Raw genomic sequence first — 21,006 nt, 5'->3', positions numbered from 1 at the left:
GGGCCCAGGGTCCAGTTTCCCAATAGCATCTTGAGGCTAAGTTCAATTTAGAACCCTAGGATGCTATGGTTCTAAAGTTCTAATTAGCCATAAGATGCTTTTTGGAAACTGGGCCCTGGTCTAAATTAGCGCAAGATGCAGGGAATAGGTTGCAGTTTGATATTCAGTCAACACATAACTGCCTACATCATGTTTATACAGTATATTTTGTTTACACATCTGCCCACAAACATACAGGAGTTCTTCTGGGAAGTAAAACGTGCCTGTGGTAGGAGGAGCCTACCTGTTCTATGTGTGTGTTGGACTAAACTAATCTTATTGCTGTCACTTTATCGGAGGATAGAAATTCAACAGCGCCCTGTGTAATCTAGTCCTGCTATTTTAGGCATCATCAGTCTTCCAGATCTCTGGATTCAATTACTACAACTCAAAGTAACTTGTAGTTATGAGTAAAAGAGATGGCATTTGAAACCCATTGGGTAAATTCCAATCCAGCCAAATCTGAGGAAACCACATTATTTTTTTTTACAATCTGCAGCCAAATTAAAACTGTGGTCTGATTATGTTTCTGTGCTGCATTGTATAAGCACAGAGAGGAGAGGGATTTATATTCGTAGAGCTGGGGACAGTTGGAGAATTAATTGGAACACTGGCATTTGGATGATGATTTCAATGATTTTGACATCTGCTGGTGTGATTGAGAGGATTCTCAGATTATGAAGATATGGGCTTCAATACAGATCTGACTGTACTGCATGAAGCCAGACAAATTATTATATCTGATTGAATATGGGCCAAGTGGGTTAAAATGTTATAATCCCCAAGATTATACCAAAACACCTGGCCTTCGCATCACAGTCAAATTGCTATATAGAAATAATGTTAAATGTCCTTGGTTTCAGTCAGTACAATACAAAGAAGTTAAATCTCATGACGTGGGTTTACAGACGACAGCTCTGGGATGTCAATTTAAAGCTGTTATATATATACATATATATATATATATGTTATACTGCCCCCTGGTGTCAAAATCATATACAGAATACACATGAAACTGCTATTTACGGTGAATATTTCACTTTTTCATTGAAATGTTTGGAAAATAGTTTGTGTCATGTTACATGCAGAGCCAAATAAATTGAGTCTTCATTCATACATTTTTAATAATACATGTTTAATAACACCAGTAAACAATACAAAAATGTAGTATTGTGTATTAAAACATACAACAACAACAAAAAAACATATACATTAAACGTAAAATAGTCACTTGTCATGCTACTGTAGTTCCAATATAAAAAGACAAGGCTCACCCTTAGATGTGAACATTAAAATAAGCAGTTAACACTGCTGAACACAAACAAAAAGGTATTTGACTATAGGTTGGACAAATTACTTCAGTTGTTGTAAGTCTAATGAGCAAAAAAACCCATGCAATCATGAGGAAGACCCCTTATTTTGTCTTTGGGTCAGTCATCCATCCACAGGCGGTCTAAAATCACAACAAGTCCATTTCCCAACTGTTCACAATAACCTGGGTTATTAGAGCACAACGTAGCAAAATCTTTTTCAACAGAAAACGAGTGTTTCTTATTGGTCCATGTAGCCGCTCTCTGTTTCAGTCCATTTTCTACCGTTTGGTGCCTTATGAACACAACCCTGTTCTGAACCCAATACTGCACCAGGGGGCAGTATTGAATTTCCACTCCAGTTACTCCACTTTCCAGATGGCTATCTTCCCATCCTCGCGGGCCGCCCCACTCAGCACATAGCGGTCCTCTGCGGAGCACAGTGCCTGGACACAGTCTGTGTGAGCTACCAGCTCCTTCTCCACCGTGTGTCGCTGCGTATCCACTACGTAGATCTTCCCCCTGGACTTCCCCGAGCTCCGGCCGCCAACCCAGATCTGACAGGACAGAGTAAAAGATGTCTCTTATTGGTCATTAAACCACATCTCTGTTTTTAATAAGACATGTTAAATTGACAATGGACAGCATGTCAGAATGCATTGTGCTATGAATGATCTATTGTGTATTATTTGTTTTAAAGCTGAAAAGCAGGAAGGGGAACCAAGGCTGATTTGGACCAATGAATACTTTCACATAATAGAATACCTAAATACAGTATGAACTGTAAGTAGTGTATCTAGTAGTCCAGTAGAGTACTCAAGCCCTTTTATGAAAACTACAGTAGAGTACTCAAGCCCTTTAATGGAAACTACAGTAGAGTACTCAAGCCCTTTAATGAAAACTACAGTAGAGTACTCAAGCCCAAGAAAACTACAGTAGAGTACTTTTAATGGAAACTACAGTAGAGTACTCAAGCCCAGTACAGAGTACTCAAGCCCTGTGATGGAAACTACAGTAGAGTACTCAAGGAAACTACAGTAGAGTACTCAAGCCCTTTTAGCCCTGTGATGGAAACTACAGTAGAGTACTCAAGCCCTGTGATGGAAACTTAATCAAGATGGAAACTACAGTAGAGTACTCAAGCCCTTTAATGGAAACTACAGTAGAGTACTCAAGCCCTTTAATGGAAACTACAGTAGAGTACTCAAGCCCTTTAATGGAAACTACAGTAGAGTACTCAAGCCCTTTAATGGAAACTACAGTAGAGTACTCAAGCCCTTTAATGGAAACTACAGTAGAGTACTCAAGCCCTTTAATGGAAACTACAGTAGAGTACTCAAACCCTTTTATGAAAACTACAGTAGAGTACTCAAGCCCTTTAATGGAAACTACAGTAGAGTACTCAAGCCCTTTAATGGAAACTACAGTAGAGTACTCAAGCCCTTTAATGGAAACTACAGTAGAGTACTCAAACCCTTTAATGGAAACTACAGTAGAGTACTCAAGCCCTTTAATGAAAACTACAGTAGAGTACTCAAGCCCTTTAATGGAAACTACAGTAGAGTACTCAAGCCCTGTGATGTAAACTACAGTAGAGTACTCAAGCCCTGTGATGGAAACTACAGTAGAGTACTCAAGCCCTTTAATGAAAACTACAGTAGAGTAGAATAGAAGCATCGTAATTTTCGGTCTACAATGCAGTCTGCAGATAGTCTCACCTGGTTTTTGACCTTGATGAGGCAGGTGACACCTGCACAGTCGGGCAACTGGATCCTCTGGAAGGGCTTGGTGAGCTCCGCGAGGTGCCACACACACAGCTCCCCTACGTCTATACAGGCCGTCCACAGCTGCTCCTTCTGAAACACATAGCACACAACAGCACTCCTTCATCACCCCCATACCATGTCAAAGTAGCACAAACCTCACTGATCACAGTAGGCTATATATTAAATATGACATAGTATGTATACAATACATGCAGGGATGAAACATGACACTGGCCAGCCGGGCTAGCAGGTCACGATTTCCACCAGCCCGGGTAACATTCTGGTCCAAAGTCAGTGCCTTTCAAAAACAACATTTCATCCAGCCTGGTAGGTTCTGAAAAGTACTAGCCTCAGCTTGTTTCATTTCTACATTTCTACAGACACATAAACCACGAGTCACCTCCTGGTAGAGCAGGAAGCTGCTAAAGGCAGTGGGGGAGCCACGGAGCTGTTCAGGAAGGGAGATCCTGCGAGTCAACGTTCCGTTTTTACACACCTCCATAATGCAGTCTCTGGCACCTGAATGACGTAGGAGGAATAACAACCACGATTATAACAATCAATCTGTCATATACAGTATTATAAACTGGGTGGTTCGAGCCCTGAATGCTGATTGGCTGACAGCCATGGTATATCAGACCGTATACCACAGGTATGACAAACATTTATTTTTACTGCTCCAATTACATTGGTAACCAAATAGCAATAAGGCACCTCATGGATTTGTGGTATATGGCCAATATACCATGACTAAGGGCTGTGTCCAGGCACTCTGCGTTGTGTCGTGCGTCCGGACAGCCCTTAGCCGTGGTATATTGGCCATATACCACACCTCCTTGGGCCTTATTGCTTAAGTCTAGTATAGCCAGAAGTAATTTTCATCATTTGATGTACACAATTTTTAATGTTTTTATGTGTACTTACAGCACCATAGGGTTCCACTGCAGAGCTGAACGGACTGGAGACGGTCACAGGAGAGCCTGAACTGTTTCCTCACCTGCAGTGTGGACACGTCCCACGTCATCACTGTACCTTCCGCACTGCAGGAGTACGCCACCTTGGGGCTGCAACAGGGAGTACATGACACAGGTAAAGACTAACGTTACTGATACCATAGAGCAGAACCAGCAGGGCTATGTTCAGGATGGCACACAGGAGCAAAACAAGGAGCATTTCTTATACAAATTCAGATTGTTGCTCTGTGTTTCAGTCCATTTCCTTCTGTTTGGTGCCTAATGAACACAGCCCAGGTATAAATAAAGGATGTCTTCGATTGTACTTAGAGCTGGGACTGCTCATTGATGGCTTTAGCATAGGCTCCTAAAAATAAGGCTCTCTCAATGGCTGTGATGCCAGTAGTAGCTGTATGTTTGATGCATGTCAGTGTCACACCTCACCTGTATTTCTCGCTGCGCTCCCCTAGGGCCAACCCTGTGACCTCACTGCGGTGGTCCGTCAGCTGCTTGTTACAGGACATGCTGCGGGTGCTGATTATGTAAATGACGGAATCCTGAGAGCCAATCCACACCTGCTGCCGGTCCACTCCCAGCATGCAGTTCTGAAAAAAAACAACATAAAATAACATTGGGAAGATATTAACCATTATGATGTATAACCCATGTAGCTCAGTAGGTAGAGCATGGCGCTTGCAATGCCTGGGTTGTGGGTTTGTTTTCGACAGGCGACCAATATGGAAATGTCTGCACTCACTACTGTAAGTCGCTCTGGATAAGAGTGTCGGCTAAATTATAATTTTTTTTTAAAAACAGACAGGCTTTCCAGAAGCTTTTTTAAGCCACGGAATCAAGCTTGATTACCACGGGCTTTTCTCAGATTTGTTCCAATTAGCAAGAGAACACAAGACTTGGAAGTGTGGTAACGTAAGCTTTCAATTTCAGACACCACCAGGGGGCAGCAGAATCCCTTGAGTTATTTTAATGGACAAAAACACTAAATATAGTTCAAATGGGTCAAAGCAGAAAGATGACTAACTGTGGTCAGTGAATAACTACTGCTTCTTCATACATCTATAATTGTCCTTCTCCCTTTGAATTTTCCTTTTCTTTTAAAATAGCGGTCACATCCCTGTTCCACGTCCACACCCTTACCACTCGTGAAGAGCCTACTTGAAGTTGGCTTTGTTGCATGGACCAGCTGGCTGCATCAAACACCACCACCTTGCCGTCGCTCAGGGCACACCACAGTTTGGGGTTCCCATCACCCTCGGTATCGAACGATACGCCCAGCTGGCCTGAGAATGTATACAAACATTTTGATGAAGGCTGAAATTGCTTGAATTCACATTCTCTATTTATTTTATTTATATTGTCCCACAAGCAGAATCTCTCTCCCATATTGAACAAATCAAGTAGAATCTCTCTCTCGTACTGAACAAATCAAGCAGAATCTCTCTCTCGTACTGAACAAATCAAGCAGAATCTCTCTCTCGTACTGAACAAATCAAGCAGAATCTCTCTCTCGTACTGAACAAATCAAGCAGAATCTCTCTCTCATACTGAACAAATCAAGCAGAATCTCTCTCATACTGAACAAATCAAGCAGAATCTCTCTCATACTGAACAAATCAAGCAGAATATCTCTCTCATATTGAACACATCAAGCAGAATATCTCTCTCATATTGAACACATCAAGCAGAATATCTCTCTCATATTGAACAAGTCAAGCAGAATATCTCTCTAATATTGAACAAATCAAGCAGAATATCTCTCATACTGAACAAATCAAGCAGAATATCTCTCATACTGAACAAATCAAGCAGAATCTCTCTCATACTGAACAAATCAAGCAGAATATCTCTCTCATACTGAACAAATCAAGTAGAATATCTCTCTCATACTGAACAAATCAAGCAGATTCTCTCTCTCATACTGAACAAATCAAGCAGAATCTCTCTCATACTGAACAAATCAAGCAGATTCTCTCTCTCATATTGAACAAATCAAGCAGAATATCTCCCATACTGAACAAATCAAGCAGAATATCTCTCATACTGAACAAATCAAGCAGAACATCTCTCATACTGAACAAATCAAGCAGAATATCTCTCATACTGAACAAATCAAGCAGAATCTCTCTCATACTGAACAAATCAAGCAGAATCTCTCTCATACTGAACAAATCAAGCAGAATCTCTCTCATACTGAACAAATCAAGCAGAATATCTCTCATACTGAACAAATCAAGCAGAATCTCTCTCATACTGAACAAATCAAGCAGAATATCTCTCATACTGAACAAATCAAGCAGAATATCTCTCATACTGAACAAATCAAGCAGAATATCTCTCATACTGAACAAATCAAGCAGAATATCTCTCATACTGAACAAATCAAGCAGAATCTCTCTCATACTGAACAAGTCAAGCAGAATCTCTCTCATACTGAACAAATCAAGCAGAATCTCTCTCATACTGAACAAATCAATTAGATCCAACTCATACAGTAAGGACATCATGGTTTGACTAGATAGTAACTGTACGTAAGCAACACCCTGATGAAGACTGAAGCTGAAAGGTATAGATTATTCTTTATAATAAATATCTATTTATAATACATCTTCTAGTTTGTTATGAGCCAGGCTGAATATATACAGTGCCTTGCGAAAGTATTCGGCCCCCTTGAACTTTGAGACCTTTTGCCACATTTCAGGCTTCAAACATAAAGATATAAAACTGTATTTTTTTGTGAAGAATCAACAACAAGTGGGACACAATCATGAAGTGGAACGACATTTATTGGATATTTCAAACTTTTTTAACAAATCAAAAACTGAAAAATTGGGCGTGCAAAATTATTCAGCCCCCTTAAGTTAATACTTTGTAGCGCCACCTTTTGCTGCGATTACAGCTGTAAGTCGCTTGGGGTATGTCTCTATCAGTTTTGCACATCGAGAGACTGACATTTTTTCCCATTCCTCCTTGCAAAACAGCTCGAGCTCAGTGAGGTTGGATGGAGAGCATTTGTGAACAGCAGTTTTCAGTTCTTTCCACAGATTCTCGATTGGATTCAGGTCTGGACTTTGACTTGGCCATTCTAACACCTGGATATGTTTATTTTTGAACCATTCCATTGTAGATTTTGCTTTATGTTTGGGATCATTGTCTTGTTGGAAGACAAATCTCCGTCCCAGTCTCAGGTCTTTTGCAGACTTCATCAGGTTTTCTTCCAGAATGGTCCTGTATTTGGCTCCATCCATCTTCCCATCAATTTTAACCATCTTCCCTGTCCCTGCTGAAGAAAAGCAGGCCCAAACCATGATGCTGCCACCACCATGTTTGACAGTGGGGATGGTGTGTTCAGCTGTGTTGCTTTTACGCCAAACATAACGTTTTGCATTGTTGCCAAAAAGTTCAATTTTGGTTTCATCTGACCAGAGCACCTTCTTCCACATGTTTGGTGTGTCTCCCAGGTGGCTTGTGGCAAACTTTAAACAACACTTTTTATGGATATCTTTAAGAAATGGCTTTCTTCTTGCCAGTCTTCCATAAAGGCCAGATTTGTGCAATATACGACTGATTGTTGTCCTATGGACAGAGTCTCCCACCTCAGCTGTAGATCTCTGCAGTTCATCCAGAGTGATCATGGGCCTCTTGGCTGCATCTCTGATCAGTCTTCTCCTTGTATGAGCTGAAAGTTTAGAGGGACGGCCAGGTCTTGGTAGATTTGCAGTGGTCTGATACTCCTTCCATTTCAATATTATCGCTTGCACAGTGCTCCTTGGGATGTTTAAAGCTTGGGAAATATTTTTGTATCCAAATCCGGCTTTAAACTTCTTCACAACAGTATCTCGGACCTGCCTGGTGTGTTCCTTGTTCTTCATGATGCTCTCTGCGCTTTTAACGGACCTCTGAGACTATCACAGTGCAGGTGCATTTATACGGAGACTTGATTACACACAGGTGGATTGTATTTATCATCATTAGTCATTTAGGTCAACATTGGATCATTCAGAGATCCTCACTGAACTTCTGGAGAGAGTTTGCTGCACTGAAAGTAAAGGGGCTGAATAATTTTGCACGCCCAATTTTTCAGTTTTTGATTTGTTAAAAAAGTTTGAAATATCCAATAAATGTTGTTCCACTTCATGATTGTGTACCACTTGTTGTTGATTCTTCACAAACAAATACAGTTTTATATCTTTATGTTTGAAGCCTGAAATGTGGCAAAAGGTCGCAAAGTTCAAGGGGGCCGAATACTTTCGCAAGGCACTGTATCTCTCTCACACACACACACACACAGACGAAGAGTAAACATTCATAGTCAACATCTCTCTTTCATACACACACACACACACACACACACACACACACGAAGGGTAAACATTCAGTCAAAATCTCTCTCACACACACACACACACACACACACACACACACACACAAAGTGTAAACATTGACAGTTACACATAATGTCACGCATATGGAACTTCTGTCAGATATCATTCATGATCTAGTAAGACAGCAATCAGATGTTCAAATACAATCACAAACTGTTCTATTTCCTCTGATGGCGTAACAATAACAATCCTTTTTATAAATCATAATAGGAAAAATAAAAAAGATGTCACATCCTGTGTCACATCCTCCCTTTCATGGGGAGGAGTGATGAACAGAACGGAAAGGAGGAAGGAATATGGACACTGTCCATATTAGTGACCTACATTTAGACCCTGAGAGCTAGGACTTCAATGGTGCTCTGTGCTGAAGCAGCACTGTTACTAATGCCTAGACGGTCATCTCCACAGCTTATACCGTGGCCACGACCATGCCACCTTCTAATTGGATACAGATCAGCGGGAATCATAATAATCAGCAGGATAGGCCTAGAAAAACACACCACTGTCTGTGAGAGGACCAGGGGAAGGAGGAGGACCACTGTCTGTGAGAGGACCAGGGGAAGGAGGAGGACCACTGTCTGTGAGAGGACCAGGGGAAGGAGGAGGACCACTGTCTGTGAGAGAACCAGGGGAAGGAGGAGGACCACTGTCTGTGAGAGGACCAGGGGAAGGAGGAGGACCACTGTCTGTGAGAGGACCAGGGGAAGGAGGAGGACCACTGTCTGTGAGAGGACCAGGGGGAGGAGGAGGACCACTGTCTGTGAGAGGACCAGGGGAAGGAGGAGGACCACTGTCTGTGAGAGGACCAGGGGAAGGAGGAGGACCACTGTCTGTGAGAGGACCAGGGGGAGGAGGAGGACCACTGTCTGTGAGAGGACCAGGGGAAGGAGGAGGACCACTGTCTGTGAGAGGACCAGGGGAAGGAGGAGGACCACTGTCTGTGAGAGGACCAGGGGAAGGAGGAGGACCACTGTCTGTGAGAGGACCAGGGGAAGGAGGAGGACCACTGTCTGTGAGAGGACCAGGGGAAGGAGGAGGGATATTGTGTTCCCTGATGTCACTAGGTTTTGAGGCTCCTTTTAGTTTAGGTGTTGGGAGGATCCTTGCAGACTAGGGTCTGTTTCTTATCTGCCCTAGTCAAAACAACACGTTGTGAGACGTACTATTGAGCCTGAGAAAAAAAACAATGCTGATTCAAACGATTGATGTTTGAAACATAAGTTTCAGATGTCAAATTGTGTAATACAAGTCTGTGTAATATAATATAAATGTTTGTGGTTTGAGTAGGAAGAACAATTTCAGTGATTCTATTGTGCCTACTGTATGACCCTACCACCAGTAATCAGCGCATGAAACTAAGGATGAAACTGAGGAACACAACAGGAAGTGGTTGGTGGTGATGCGTTGGGAAAAATCGGTGCCTCATTACTTGTTTAAGAGGCAGTAAAAAAAATCTCTGGAACCAAAAGCACCTCTGGCCAAGTCTCCTCCTGTAACGCCACACTGACACCATCACTGTCCTAGCAGCAGCGGAATGCAGCACTGTGACAGACCTGGGTTCAAATACTACTTGAAATAATTTAAAATGCTTTAGCTGTGCTTGATTGAGCTTTCCTGTTCCAATGGAACCAGTAGAAAAGTCCCACAAGTTCAAACCCCGCCCACCTGACACTTCAGGCAGATGAAAGCAAACGCACAAAGTATTTGAAAGATTTCAGATAGTATTTGAACCCAGGTCTGGAATGTGACATATGTTACTAGGACACGGGCAACATGAGTCTTGTGTGTTGTTGTCACGCAATGCCTTGACTACAGAACACATATTTGAGGTGTACTACCATGACAGTCATGATCTGAGTGTCTGAAGGTACGTGGGATGTCCTAGACTGGGGAGAGTGAACATTTTAGTGGGGTTGAATAGGAAATACCGGCAGCACCTACTTGATCTACCGAGAATACTGCAGGGTGTTTATAGTACTGGGAAATCATACTACAGATATGTAGTGCTACCAGTTTGTTGAACAGGAACTGAATGGTGTCTGATGTCAGCTCTACTTTGAAACTCCACGTCATGACGGTCACCTTCCTTTGAGGCTGACAGTGAGCCTTAAGGGTTTACCTGGGGTGTAGAGCAGAACATCTACCGCCTGGGGGCTAGTCCGGTCCAGAGACGGGTTGATCTTGTGTTTCAGGGTCTCTGACGTGGTTTTGGGAACCATCATTGGCACTGCTCAGGATGGACAGACAAGTCAGAGGTCAAACGTTGAATTGAACATCTCCTGAGAAGCAAAAAGATGTTATGAACATGCACTTTCTGCTAATCATTTCAATAACCTTCTGCATAGATTTTGGTATATTTAAAAACTTTTTTTTTTTTACCAAGTTTCTTTTAGTCATGCTAAAAGAACTTTGGCATACCTTCCAGTTTCATTCTGTCAAAGTGTGCTAACTTGGTTGCTGCAAAAATGGCCTTTTGTGACTGCAGACAGCCAACCACTGCATCCATCAACAGGGCATTGGTCAGAGCCTGCTGCATATACTGGGGGTCCTGACAGAGACAAAGAGACAGAGACAAAGAGAGAGATACACACACAGAGACAAAGAGAGAGAGACAGAAAAAGAGAGAGAGACACAAAGAGAGAGAGAGACAAAGCGAGAGAGAGAGACAAAGAGAGAGAAAGCGAGAGAGAGAAAGCGAGAGAGAGAGAGACAAAGCGAGAGAGAGAGAGAAAGCGAGAGAGAGACAAAGAGAGAGAGAGAGAGAGAGAGAGACAGAGAGAGAGAGACAGAGAGAGAGACAAAGCGAGAGAGAGAGAGACAAAGCGAGAGAGAGAGAGACAAAGCGAGAGAGAGAGAGACAGAGACAAAGCGAGAGAGAGAGAGACAAAGCGAGAGAGAGAGACAGACAAAGAGAGAGAGAGACAGACAAAGAGAGAGAGAGACAGACAAAGAGAGAGAAAGAGAGAGAGAGAGACAAAGAGAGAGAGAGACAAAGAGAGAGAGAGACAAAGAGAGAGAGAGAGACAAAGAGAGAGAGACAAAGAGAGAGAGAGAGAGACAAAGAGAGAGAGAGAGACAGAGAGAGAGAGACACACAGAGACAAAGAGAGAGAGACAAAGAGAGAGAGAAAGAGAGAGAGAAAGTGAGAGAGAGAAAGCGAGAGAGAGAAAGCGAGAGAGTGAAAGCGAGAGAGAGAGAGAGAGACAGAGAGTGACAGAGAGAGGGAGTTTTTATAAAAGTATTTAAAAAACAAACAAATAAATTTAAAATAAAAAAAACTACATTCAACTTCTTCATCAACAAAAAATTGTTTCCCCTTCTCCACAAAACATACCGCTCCTTCATAAGCCCACTTCTCCTCAAAACATACCGCTCCTTCATAAGCCCACTTCTCCTCAAAACATACCGCTTCTTCATAAGCCCACTTCTCCTCAAACAACGGGAGATCTTTTACAGCAGAGAAGAACAAGAATTCAAAATCCTTTAAAACCACATCTTACATCCTGCCCATATCCTGTGTCTATTTTATGTTTCCTACTCAGAAAAATTGACATCTTAGCTTGCTCCAAAATAACATTTAACAATTGACATTTTCTTTTCTGTTGCTTACTATATTGAAACCCCAAAATAAAAACAGTGTTATTGAAAATCTCCCCTACCGCTGTAAACAAAGAGTCAAGTATTTCAAAGAGAGGTTTTATCCTCTCACACTCCATAAAACAGTTAAAAATGGTTTCTCTTATGTTACAAAAGGGACATAATCTCCAACATCTGAATTAATGACAGATACAAAAGCATGAACTGCAATGATGCCACGCAACACCCTCCAATGATGCCACGCAACACCCTCCAATGATGCCACGCAACACCCTCCAATGATGCCACGCAACACCCTCCAATGATGCCACGCAACACCCTCCAATGATGCCACGCAACACCCTCCAATGATGCCACGCAACACCCTCCAATGATGCCACGCAACACCCTCCAATGATGCCACGCAACACCCTCCAATGATGCCACGCAACACCCTCCAATGATGCCACGCAACACCCTCCAATGATGCCACGCAACACCCTCCAATGATGCCACGCAACACCCTCCAATGATGCCACGCAACACCCTCCAATGATGCCACGCAACACCCTCCAATGATGCCACGCAACACCCTCCAATGATGCCATGCAACACCCTCCAATGATGCCATGCAACACCCTCCAATGATGCCATGCAACACCCTCCAATGATGCCATGCAACACCCTCCAATGATGCCATGCAACACCCTCCATTATATTTCACCAGTACCCTGTAGTACCGGTGGCTTGTACAGTTCTCTCCATGCGGGCTTTACCTTGTCATCAAGGTCCAGTTTCACCCTCCAAGGAGTGTCTTTTCTATTTTTCAATGTATCTTAATTTAAAACCTTGACACACATATACAGTACCAAAAAATAAAGCCTTCTTTAAACTTAATCCCCCTACCCTGCCTGTAATACCAGACCTGCCACCCCTCTCCAAACCACATTTTCCAGTCCATAAAGCAACCTTTGAATAATCTGGAAAGCAGCAGCCCTACTAACAAGATGTACAAAAAACGCTTTTGACAAATACAATACACTTTGTAGAACCCAATGATATTTATCCCCCAACCACATTATTAACAACCACTGTCATCTCATCCTCCCTTCCACCATTTCAACTCACCCATTACAATTTGTTCCATTGTCCCCTCATCCCCTTGGTACACTACCAAAATACTTGAAACCTCCCTTACACTATTCCAGCCCCCCTGGCAAAGCCATGATCCCTCCAGACCATTTCCCAATCTGTAAAGCACACATTTTTCCCAATTTACCTTTAGGAGGAGATTCCCTGAAACCTATTTATTTTAATATTTTACATTTCACCTTTGTTTAACCAGGTAGGCCAGTTGAGAACAAGTTCTCATTTACAACTGCAACCTGGCCAAGATAAAGCAAAGCAGTGCAACAAAAAACAGAGTTACACATGGAATAAACAAAAGTACAGTCAAAAACAATAGAAAATCTATATACATTGTGTGCAAATGGAGTAAGGAGGTAAGGAAATAAATAGGCCAATAGTAGCAAAGTAATTACAATTTAGCAAATTAACACTGGAGTGATAGATGTGCAGATGATGATGTGCAAGTAGAAATACTGGTGTGCAAAAGAGCAAAAAAAGTAAATAAAAACAATATGGTGATGAGGTAGGTAGTTGGATGGGCTATTTACAGATGAGCTGTGAACAGCTGCAGCGATCGGTGAGCTGCTCTGACTGCCGATGCTTAAAGTTAGTGAGGGAGAAATTAGCCTCCAACTTCAGCGATTTTTTAAATTCATTCCAGTCATTGGCAGCAGAGAACTGGAAGGAAAGGCGGCCAAAGGAGGTGTTGGCTTTTGGGGATGACCAGTGAGATATACCTGCTGGAGCACGTGCTATGGGCGGGTGCTGCTATGGTGACCAGTGACGCAAGATAAGGCGGAGCTTTACTAAGCAAAGACTTATAGATGACCTGGAGCCAGTGGGTCTGGCGACAAATATGTAGCGAGGGCCATTCAACGAGAGCATACAGGTTCGCAGTGGTGGGTGGTACATGGGGCTTTGGTGACAAAATGGATGGCACTGTGATAGACTGCATCCAGTTTGCTGAGTAGAGTGTTGGAGGCTATTTTGTAAATGACATCGCCGAAGTCAAGAATCGGTAGGATAGTCAGTTTAACGAGGGTATGTTTGGCAACGTGAGTGGAGGCTTTGTTGCAAAATAGGAAGCTGATTCTAGATTTAATTTTGGACTAGAGATGCTTAATTTGAGTCTGGAAAGAGAGTTTACAGTCTAGCCAAACACTTAGGTATTTGTAGTTGTCCACATATTGTTGTAGTTGTCCACATAAGTCAGAACCGTCCAGAGTAGTGATGCTAGCCGAGCAGGCGGGTGCAGGCAGCACCCTGTTGAAGAGCATGCATTTAGTTTTACTAGCATTTAAGAGCAGTTGGAGGCCACGGAAGGAGTGTTATATGGCCTTGAAGCTCATTTGGAGGTTTGTTAACACAGTGTCCAAAGAAGGGCCAGATGTATACAGAATGGTGTCGTCTGCGTATAGGTGGATCAAGGAATCACCCGCAGCAAGAGCAACATTGATATACACAGAGAAAAGGGTCAGCCCGAGAATTGAACCCTGTGGTACCCCCATAGAGACTTCCAGAGGTCCGGACCACAGGCACACCGATTTGACACACTGAACTCTATCTGATAAGTAGTTGGTGATCCAGGAAAGGCAGTCATTTGAGAAACCAAGGCTGTTGAGTCTGCCGATAAGAATACGGTGATTGACAGAGTCAAACTATCCACATCCGCTTGATTTTTCACCAAAATAACTACACCATCAGCATATGCTGAGAGACGAATAGGAGGAATATCCTCTGAAAGGAACACCCCTTCAATGTGACTTCTATTTAGTCGTGGCTCTATAGCAATGACATACAACATTCCAGACAATGAACACCCCTGCCTAATTCCTCTACACACCTTAAAAGGAGCACTCAAGCCACCGTTAACTATCAATACACTTTCACTGTCACCATATATCACCCTGATCATGGCAATAAAAACAGAGCTGAAACCAAAAGCCTCAAAAGTGCACCATAGGTATTGATGTTCAACTCTGTCAAATGCCTTTTCCTGATCAATTGAAATTAGACCAGCATCCAACCCAAAAGCCCTAGAGACGTCCAAAAAGTCCAGAATCCGGGAAATGTTATCCCCTATCTGCCTGTCGGGAACACAGTAGGACTGGTCCATGTGTATGATTTGCCCCATCACCTCCCTCAGCCTGTTGGACAAAGCCTTGGACAGGATCTTATAAATCAGTGCACATTAAGGCCACCGGCCTCCAGTTTTTTGGCAGTAGGGTGAGGACAGCCCTTCTGCAGCTTATCAGTAGTAACCCTCCGGTCAAACTATCGTTAACTACTGCTAGCCAATCCCAACATAGCCCAAACATACTTTAAAAAGTCAACAGGAAGCCCATCAATGCCCTTCCTCTTTCCATGCAGTGTATAGCTCCTGCAAAATCAATGATTGCTCTTGTTCAACCTGAGCTTCTGCAAAGACAATGGTTGCTCTAGTTCAACCTGAGCTTCTGCAAAGACAATGGTTGCTCTAGTTCAACCTGAGCTTCTGCAAAGACAATGGTTGCTCTAGTTCAACCTGAGCTTCTGCAAAGACATTGGTTGCTCTAGTTCAACCTGAGCTTCTGCAAAGACAATGGTTGCTCTAGTTCAACCTGAGCTTCTGCAAAGACAATGGTTGCTCTAGTTCAACCTGAGCTTCTGCAAAGACAATGGTTGCTCTAGTTCAACCTGAGCTTCTGCAAAGACAATGGTTGCTCTAGTTCAACCTGAGCTTCTGCAGCCACCTATGGGAGCCCATCAAGTAACTGCTGTGTCACCTCTTTATACTCACACCTGTAGAGCTCAGCATAGAACTCTACTGCCCTCTTTCTAATTTCACTTGGGATAGTGAGCTCCTGTCCAACAGCTGATTTGAGGCAATGAGTAATTCTTCTTTGTCCATTCTTTTTCTCTAAACCAAAGAAAAATTTGGATGAGGCATCCATTTCAGAGATTCCCTGGAACTTACTTCTCACCAATGCCCCCTGTGCTCTGATATCCAGCAGGTCTGCCAATGCGGCTTTTTTCAGTGCCCGAATATGGCCTCGATCTCCTGTGGTCTCAACTAACGTCAGGAGTTCCACTATTTCAGACTCTGGGGCGTTCATTGATCTGGTGATATCTCTGGTGACATTCATTGTCTATTGATTACAGAATTGCTGAATCTGGATTTTCCCTACATCCCACCACTGTTGAAGAGATACAACACTGTCCTTTTCAGACCGCCACCTCTCCGAGAAAAAACTAAAACATCTCCTAAAGTGAGCATCACTCAAAAAAGTTATATTAAAATGCAAGTGTGTACTTGTGGGTTTTACAGCGTTAATGTCCACCACCTCTGTTACTAAACAATGATCAGAACACTGGGGTTTTACAGTGTTAATGTCCACCACCTCTGTTACTAAACAATGATCAGAACACTGGGGTTTTACAGTGTTAATGTCCACCACCTCTGTTACTAAACAATGATCAGAAAGTCCCACTGGGGTTATCACACTTGATTTACAGACCTGAGATCGATGCTCAAAACAATAAAACCTAACCAACCTGGCCAGAGAGATGGTGTTCCCTCTCACATTAGCCCATATATACGGTCTCGTGCCTCCATTTTGACTCTGCCAAATATCACATAGCCTCAAGGACTTTTTAAAAACACTTTATTGTAACACATGAACTATGAGGTGCTTTGTGATTTCTATCTAAAATCACTGACTGTACAGTTAAAATGCCCAGCAAGAAATAAATAATCCTCCGTGTTACATTTCTCAATGGTATTTGATAATGTCTCTAAAAAACATACCCTCTCAACTGCCACTACTAGAGCATATACATTTATTAAAACACATTAAGTTTTCATATCTCTTTGTAACTTTTAACAACCTCCCCTCAACTACCTCTTCAACCTCATATGACAAAGGCAAAAAACCTTTTGAGAACAGGATGGCCACAACCCCACTTTTTTAGTTTTCATGACTACACACCACTGCCCCCCCCCCCCCTCACTCCTGTTGTCACATAACTTAATTTTCCATACTACTGTGCGTTTCTTGTAGAAAACTTGTCACTTCCCTTTCCCTTTATTAACTCATACACTACGGCTCTCCCCCGCCTCCCCCGTCTCTCGCCCCATTTACGTTTAAAGAAGAAATCTTCAAACTGCTCATGGCTGGAAAAAAAGTAGAGTAAGAAACAGAAAACACATCTCTTTACAGAGTTGAGACTGGGACTGAACTCTTCCATTTTCTTTAGAGTTTACCTCACTTGTCATTCTCGTAACCACTTTCTTCAGTCTAGAGATTTCTGGGCTTGTCAAACCTCCACTTGTTATTTTTAATATCAGAAACTTTGATTCAATAAACAATTCACTTCCATGAAAAAAATCTGTTACATTATAATCCTGTATATATTTCTTCTCTTTTGTCAAATTCAGAAATTGATGTACCCTTCCAATCCCATACCTCCTCAATTCTCTCGCTTTTTTGTTGTGACGCATCAGAGGCCTCACTCTCACTATCATCCCCAGAAGAAAACTCCATCTCTACAACCTGTTTATCCTCAACTGATTTATCAAACTCTACCTTCCTGTTAGAATTAGAACCTTCATCACCCCTTAAATTCTTCCTCTTACTCCTCGGTACTTTGAAAACAGCAGCTTCATTTTCCATTGTTTCATTCTCCAGCATCCCCAGTTACCTCCATCACAGTCTCACCTACTGCCTCACTGCTCTTTTCCCTGCTCGACTACAACATTGCTCTCCTTTCCTATTTATCCCACCACATCTATAGGTCATCTATAAGTCTTTACTAGGTGAAGCTCTGCCTTATCTCGGCTCACTGGTCACCATAGCAACACCCACCTGTAGCACGCGCTCCAGCAGGTATATTTAACTGGTCATCCCCAAAGCCAACACCTCCTTTGGCCACCTTTCCTTCCAGTTCTCTGCTGCCAATGACTGGAACGAATTGCAAAAATCACTGAAGTTGGAGACTTATTTCTCCCTCACTAACTTCAAGCATCGGCAGTCAGAGCAGCTCACCGATTCGCTGCAGCTGTTCACAGCCCATCTCTAAATAGCCCATCCAGCCAACCAACTACCTACCTCATCCCCATATTTGTTTTTTCTGCTCTTTTGCACACCAGTATTTCTACTTGCACATCATCATCTATCACTCCAGTGTTAATTGCTAAATTTGAATTACTTTGCCACTATGGCCTATTTATTGCCTTACCTCCTTACTTCATTTGCACACACTGTATACAGATTTTCTATTGTGTTATTGACTGTACTCTTGTTTATTCCATGTGTAACTCTGTTGTTTAAGTCACACTGCTTTGCTTTATCTTGGTCAGGTCGCAGTTGTAAATGAGAACTTGTTCTTAACTGTCTAACTGGCCTACCTGGTTAAATGAAGGTGTTCTCAACTGGCCTACCTGGTTAAATGAAGGTGTTCTCAACTGGCCTCCCTGGTTAAATGAAGGTGTTCTCAACTGGCCTCCCTGGTTAAATGAAGGTGTTCTCAAATGGCCTCCCTGGTTAAATGAAGGTGTTCTCAACTGGCCTCCCTGGTTAAATGAAGGTGTTCTCAACTGGCCTACCTGGTTAAATGAAGGTGTTCTCAACTGGCCTACCTGGTTAAATAAAGGTGTTCTCAACTGGCCTCCCTGGTTAAATGAAGGTGTTCTCAACTGGCCTCCCTGGTTAAATGAAGGTGTTCTCAACTGGCCTACCTGGTTAAATAAAGGTGTTCTCAACTGGCCTACCTGGTTAAATGAAGGTGTTCTCAACTGGCCTCCCTGGTTAAATGAAGGTGAAATAAATAAAACTTTCTCCCTTCTCCTGAACCCTTAGCCTGTTCATCCCTTCTCATTGGTGTTGTAGCTGCTACCAGGCTCTGCACGCTCATTCTCTGGACAATTGCGCACCAAATACCCCTCTCTTCCACACCCAAAGCATTTCATTGATTCAGTAAAAGTGTAGAACACATAATCAAACCCATCCATCTTGAAACTGAACTCTAAATTCAGTTGGTCAGTATCCTTCTTTAAAATAATGTGAACTCGTCTCCTACGAGAGACGACATGTTTCAGCAAAGTTGATTTGCATCCAAAAATAACCTTTTTTAATTGTAGATACAGGTTGACCATGATGAGATAACTCTCACTCCAACACTTCATCTCTAACAAAAGGGGGGGGGCACATTAGAAAGTAGAACTTTCTTCGCCGGATTCACAAGAGGAAATACCAACGTTTGTCTCCCGCAACACACCACTCAACTATCGTATTCACCTTTTCAATAGAATCTAAGAATATTACTACAGCGCTATTCATCCTTGAGGCTGATTTTATGCTATTATACCCAATGATAGCGCCCACTGCTCAACTACATTCTTCCACCGAACAACCTGTTACAGCAGGAATCTTCATCCCATGCCGCCGACCAAGTTTTTCAAACCATTACAACCAGCCCATCCCGCTGGTTCCTCCCTCGAGAGAAACAACCTCAAAGATCCCACCACCCCTATACGTGCTTAGTGATAGTGAGACAAACCTTTAAAACAACCCAACGGATCTATATATTCATTAGAGGTCGACCGATTAAATCGGCATGGCCGATTAGTTGGGGCCGATTTCAAGTTTTCATAATCGGTAATCAGTATTTTTGGACGCCGGTTATGGCCGATTACATTGCACTCCACAAAGAGATTGCGTGGCAGACTGACCACCTGTTACGTGAGTGCAGCAAGGAGCCAAGGTAAGTTGCTAGCTAGCATTAAACATATCTTATAAAAAACAATCCATCTTAACATAATCACTAGTTAACTACACATGGTTGATGATATTACTAGTTTAACTAGCTTCTCCTGCGTTGCAAATAATCAATGCGGTGCCTGTTAATTTATCATCGATTCCATGTAACAACTGTTCAGTACACAGAGAATCACAATCCTCCGCCTTATAGAGGGCAGAGTAGAAATCCACGGCATGTTGGCACATTTCACTGTCATCCGTGGTCACCTTCCCACCGGGGAGACGAAGGCAGACCGTCTGTTTGTGTTGTAACATCAGCTGCTATCATATCAAGAGAGAAATCCATATAGTTCTCCTGATCCTCCTCAACTGAGGCCACAGACCCCTGACTCCCTTCTACCACATCCCTCTCAACACTCCCCGCCTGTACCCCATCACTCGTACTGGGCATCTCCTCCACTACCTGGGAGACTAGCTCCACATGAACCCCCTCCTGTACCCCATCACTCGTACTGGGCATCTCCTCCACTACCTGGGAGACTAGCTCCACATGAACCCCCTCCTGTACCCCATCACTCGTACTGGGCATCTCCTCCACTACCTGGGAGACTAGCTCCACATGAACCCCCTCCTGTACCCCATCACTCGTACTGGGCATCTCCTCCACTACCTGGGAGACTTAGCTCCACATCACTCGTACTGGGCATCTCTTCACCAGTCTGAGGAAATGGCTCCCCAGATCTGTCCTTACCTTCTACAACAATATTTTTCTGCTGCATATCAGACGCTAAGTTCCCCTCTGGTACAAGTTGGAACTCCGTACCCTCAACACGGACAACTTGTTCCTCAGAAACAGGTGCTTGTGACTGCTCTACCACTGTTGGCCCACCTCTCCCTACATCAGTGGGCCCAGGCGTTACGAGGACGACCTCTCCCTACATCGGTGTGCCCAGGCGTTACGAGGCCCACCTCTCCCTACATCGGTGGGCCCAGGCGTTACGAGGACGACCTCTCCCTACATCGGTGGGCCCAGGCGTTACGAGGACGACCTCTCCCTACAACGGTGGGCCCAGGCGTTACGAGGACGACCTCTCCCT

The 21,006-nt window shown here is 43.1% G+C and overlaps 1 protein-coding gene across 2 annotated transcripts in view; it reads right to left on the bottom strand.

The window, feature by feature from the left end:
- Nucleotides 1-1,153: 1,153 nt before the first annotated feature.
- LOC139373813 (DENN/MADD domain containing 3a) overlaps nt 1,154-21,006 on the bottom strand; it is a 40,358-nt gene continuing 20,505 nt past the window's right edge. The window contains exons 17-24 of one of the 2 annotated variants that reach the window (XM_071114831.1): nt 10,887-11,016; nt 10,588-10,695; nt 5,224-5,366; nt 4,513-4,673; nt 4,040-4,179; nt 3,516-3,634; nt 3,068-3,205; nt 1,154-1,906 (exon numbers count right to left, since the gene is read on the bottom strand). In XM_071114831.1, the coding sequence (XP_070970932.1) occupies nt 1,712-1,906; nt 3,068-3,205; nt 3,516-3,634; nt 4,040-4,179; nt 4,513-4,673; nt 5,224-5,366; nt 10,588-10,695; nt 10,887-11,016 (1,134 nt within the window). In that variant the 3' untranslated portion in view covers nt 1,154-1,711. The remainder of the gene's footprint in view (nt 1,907-3,067; nt 3,206-3,515; nt 3,635-4,039; nt 4,180-4,512; nt 4,674-5,223; nt 5,367-10,587; nt 10,696-10,886; nt 11,017-21,006) is intronic. The other variant, XM_071114832.1, reaches the window with a different exon arrangement.

Source organism: Oncorhynchus clarkii, chromosome 18 (genome assembly GCF_045791955.1).
Source record: "Oncorhynchus clarkii lewisi isolate Uvic-CL-2024 chromosome 18, UVic_Ocla_1.0, whole genome shotgun sequence".
In the NCBI taxonomy this organism is placed as follows: domain Eukaryota; kingdom Metazoa; phylum Chordata; class Actinopteri; order Salmoniformes; family Salmonidae; genus Oncorhynchus; species Oncorhynchus clarkii.
This window is presented reverse-complemented; position numbering and strand designations above follow the sequence as displayed.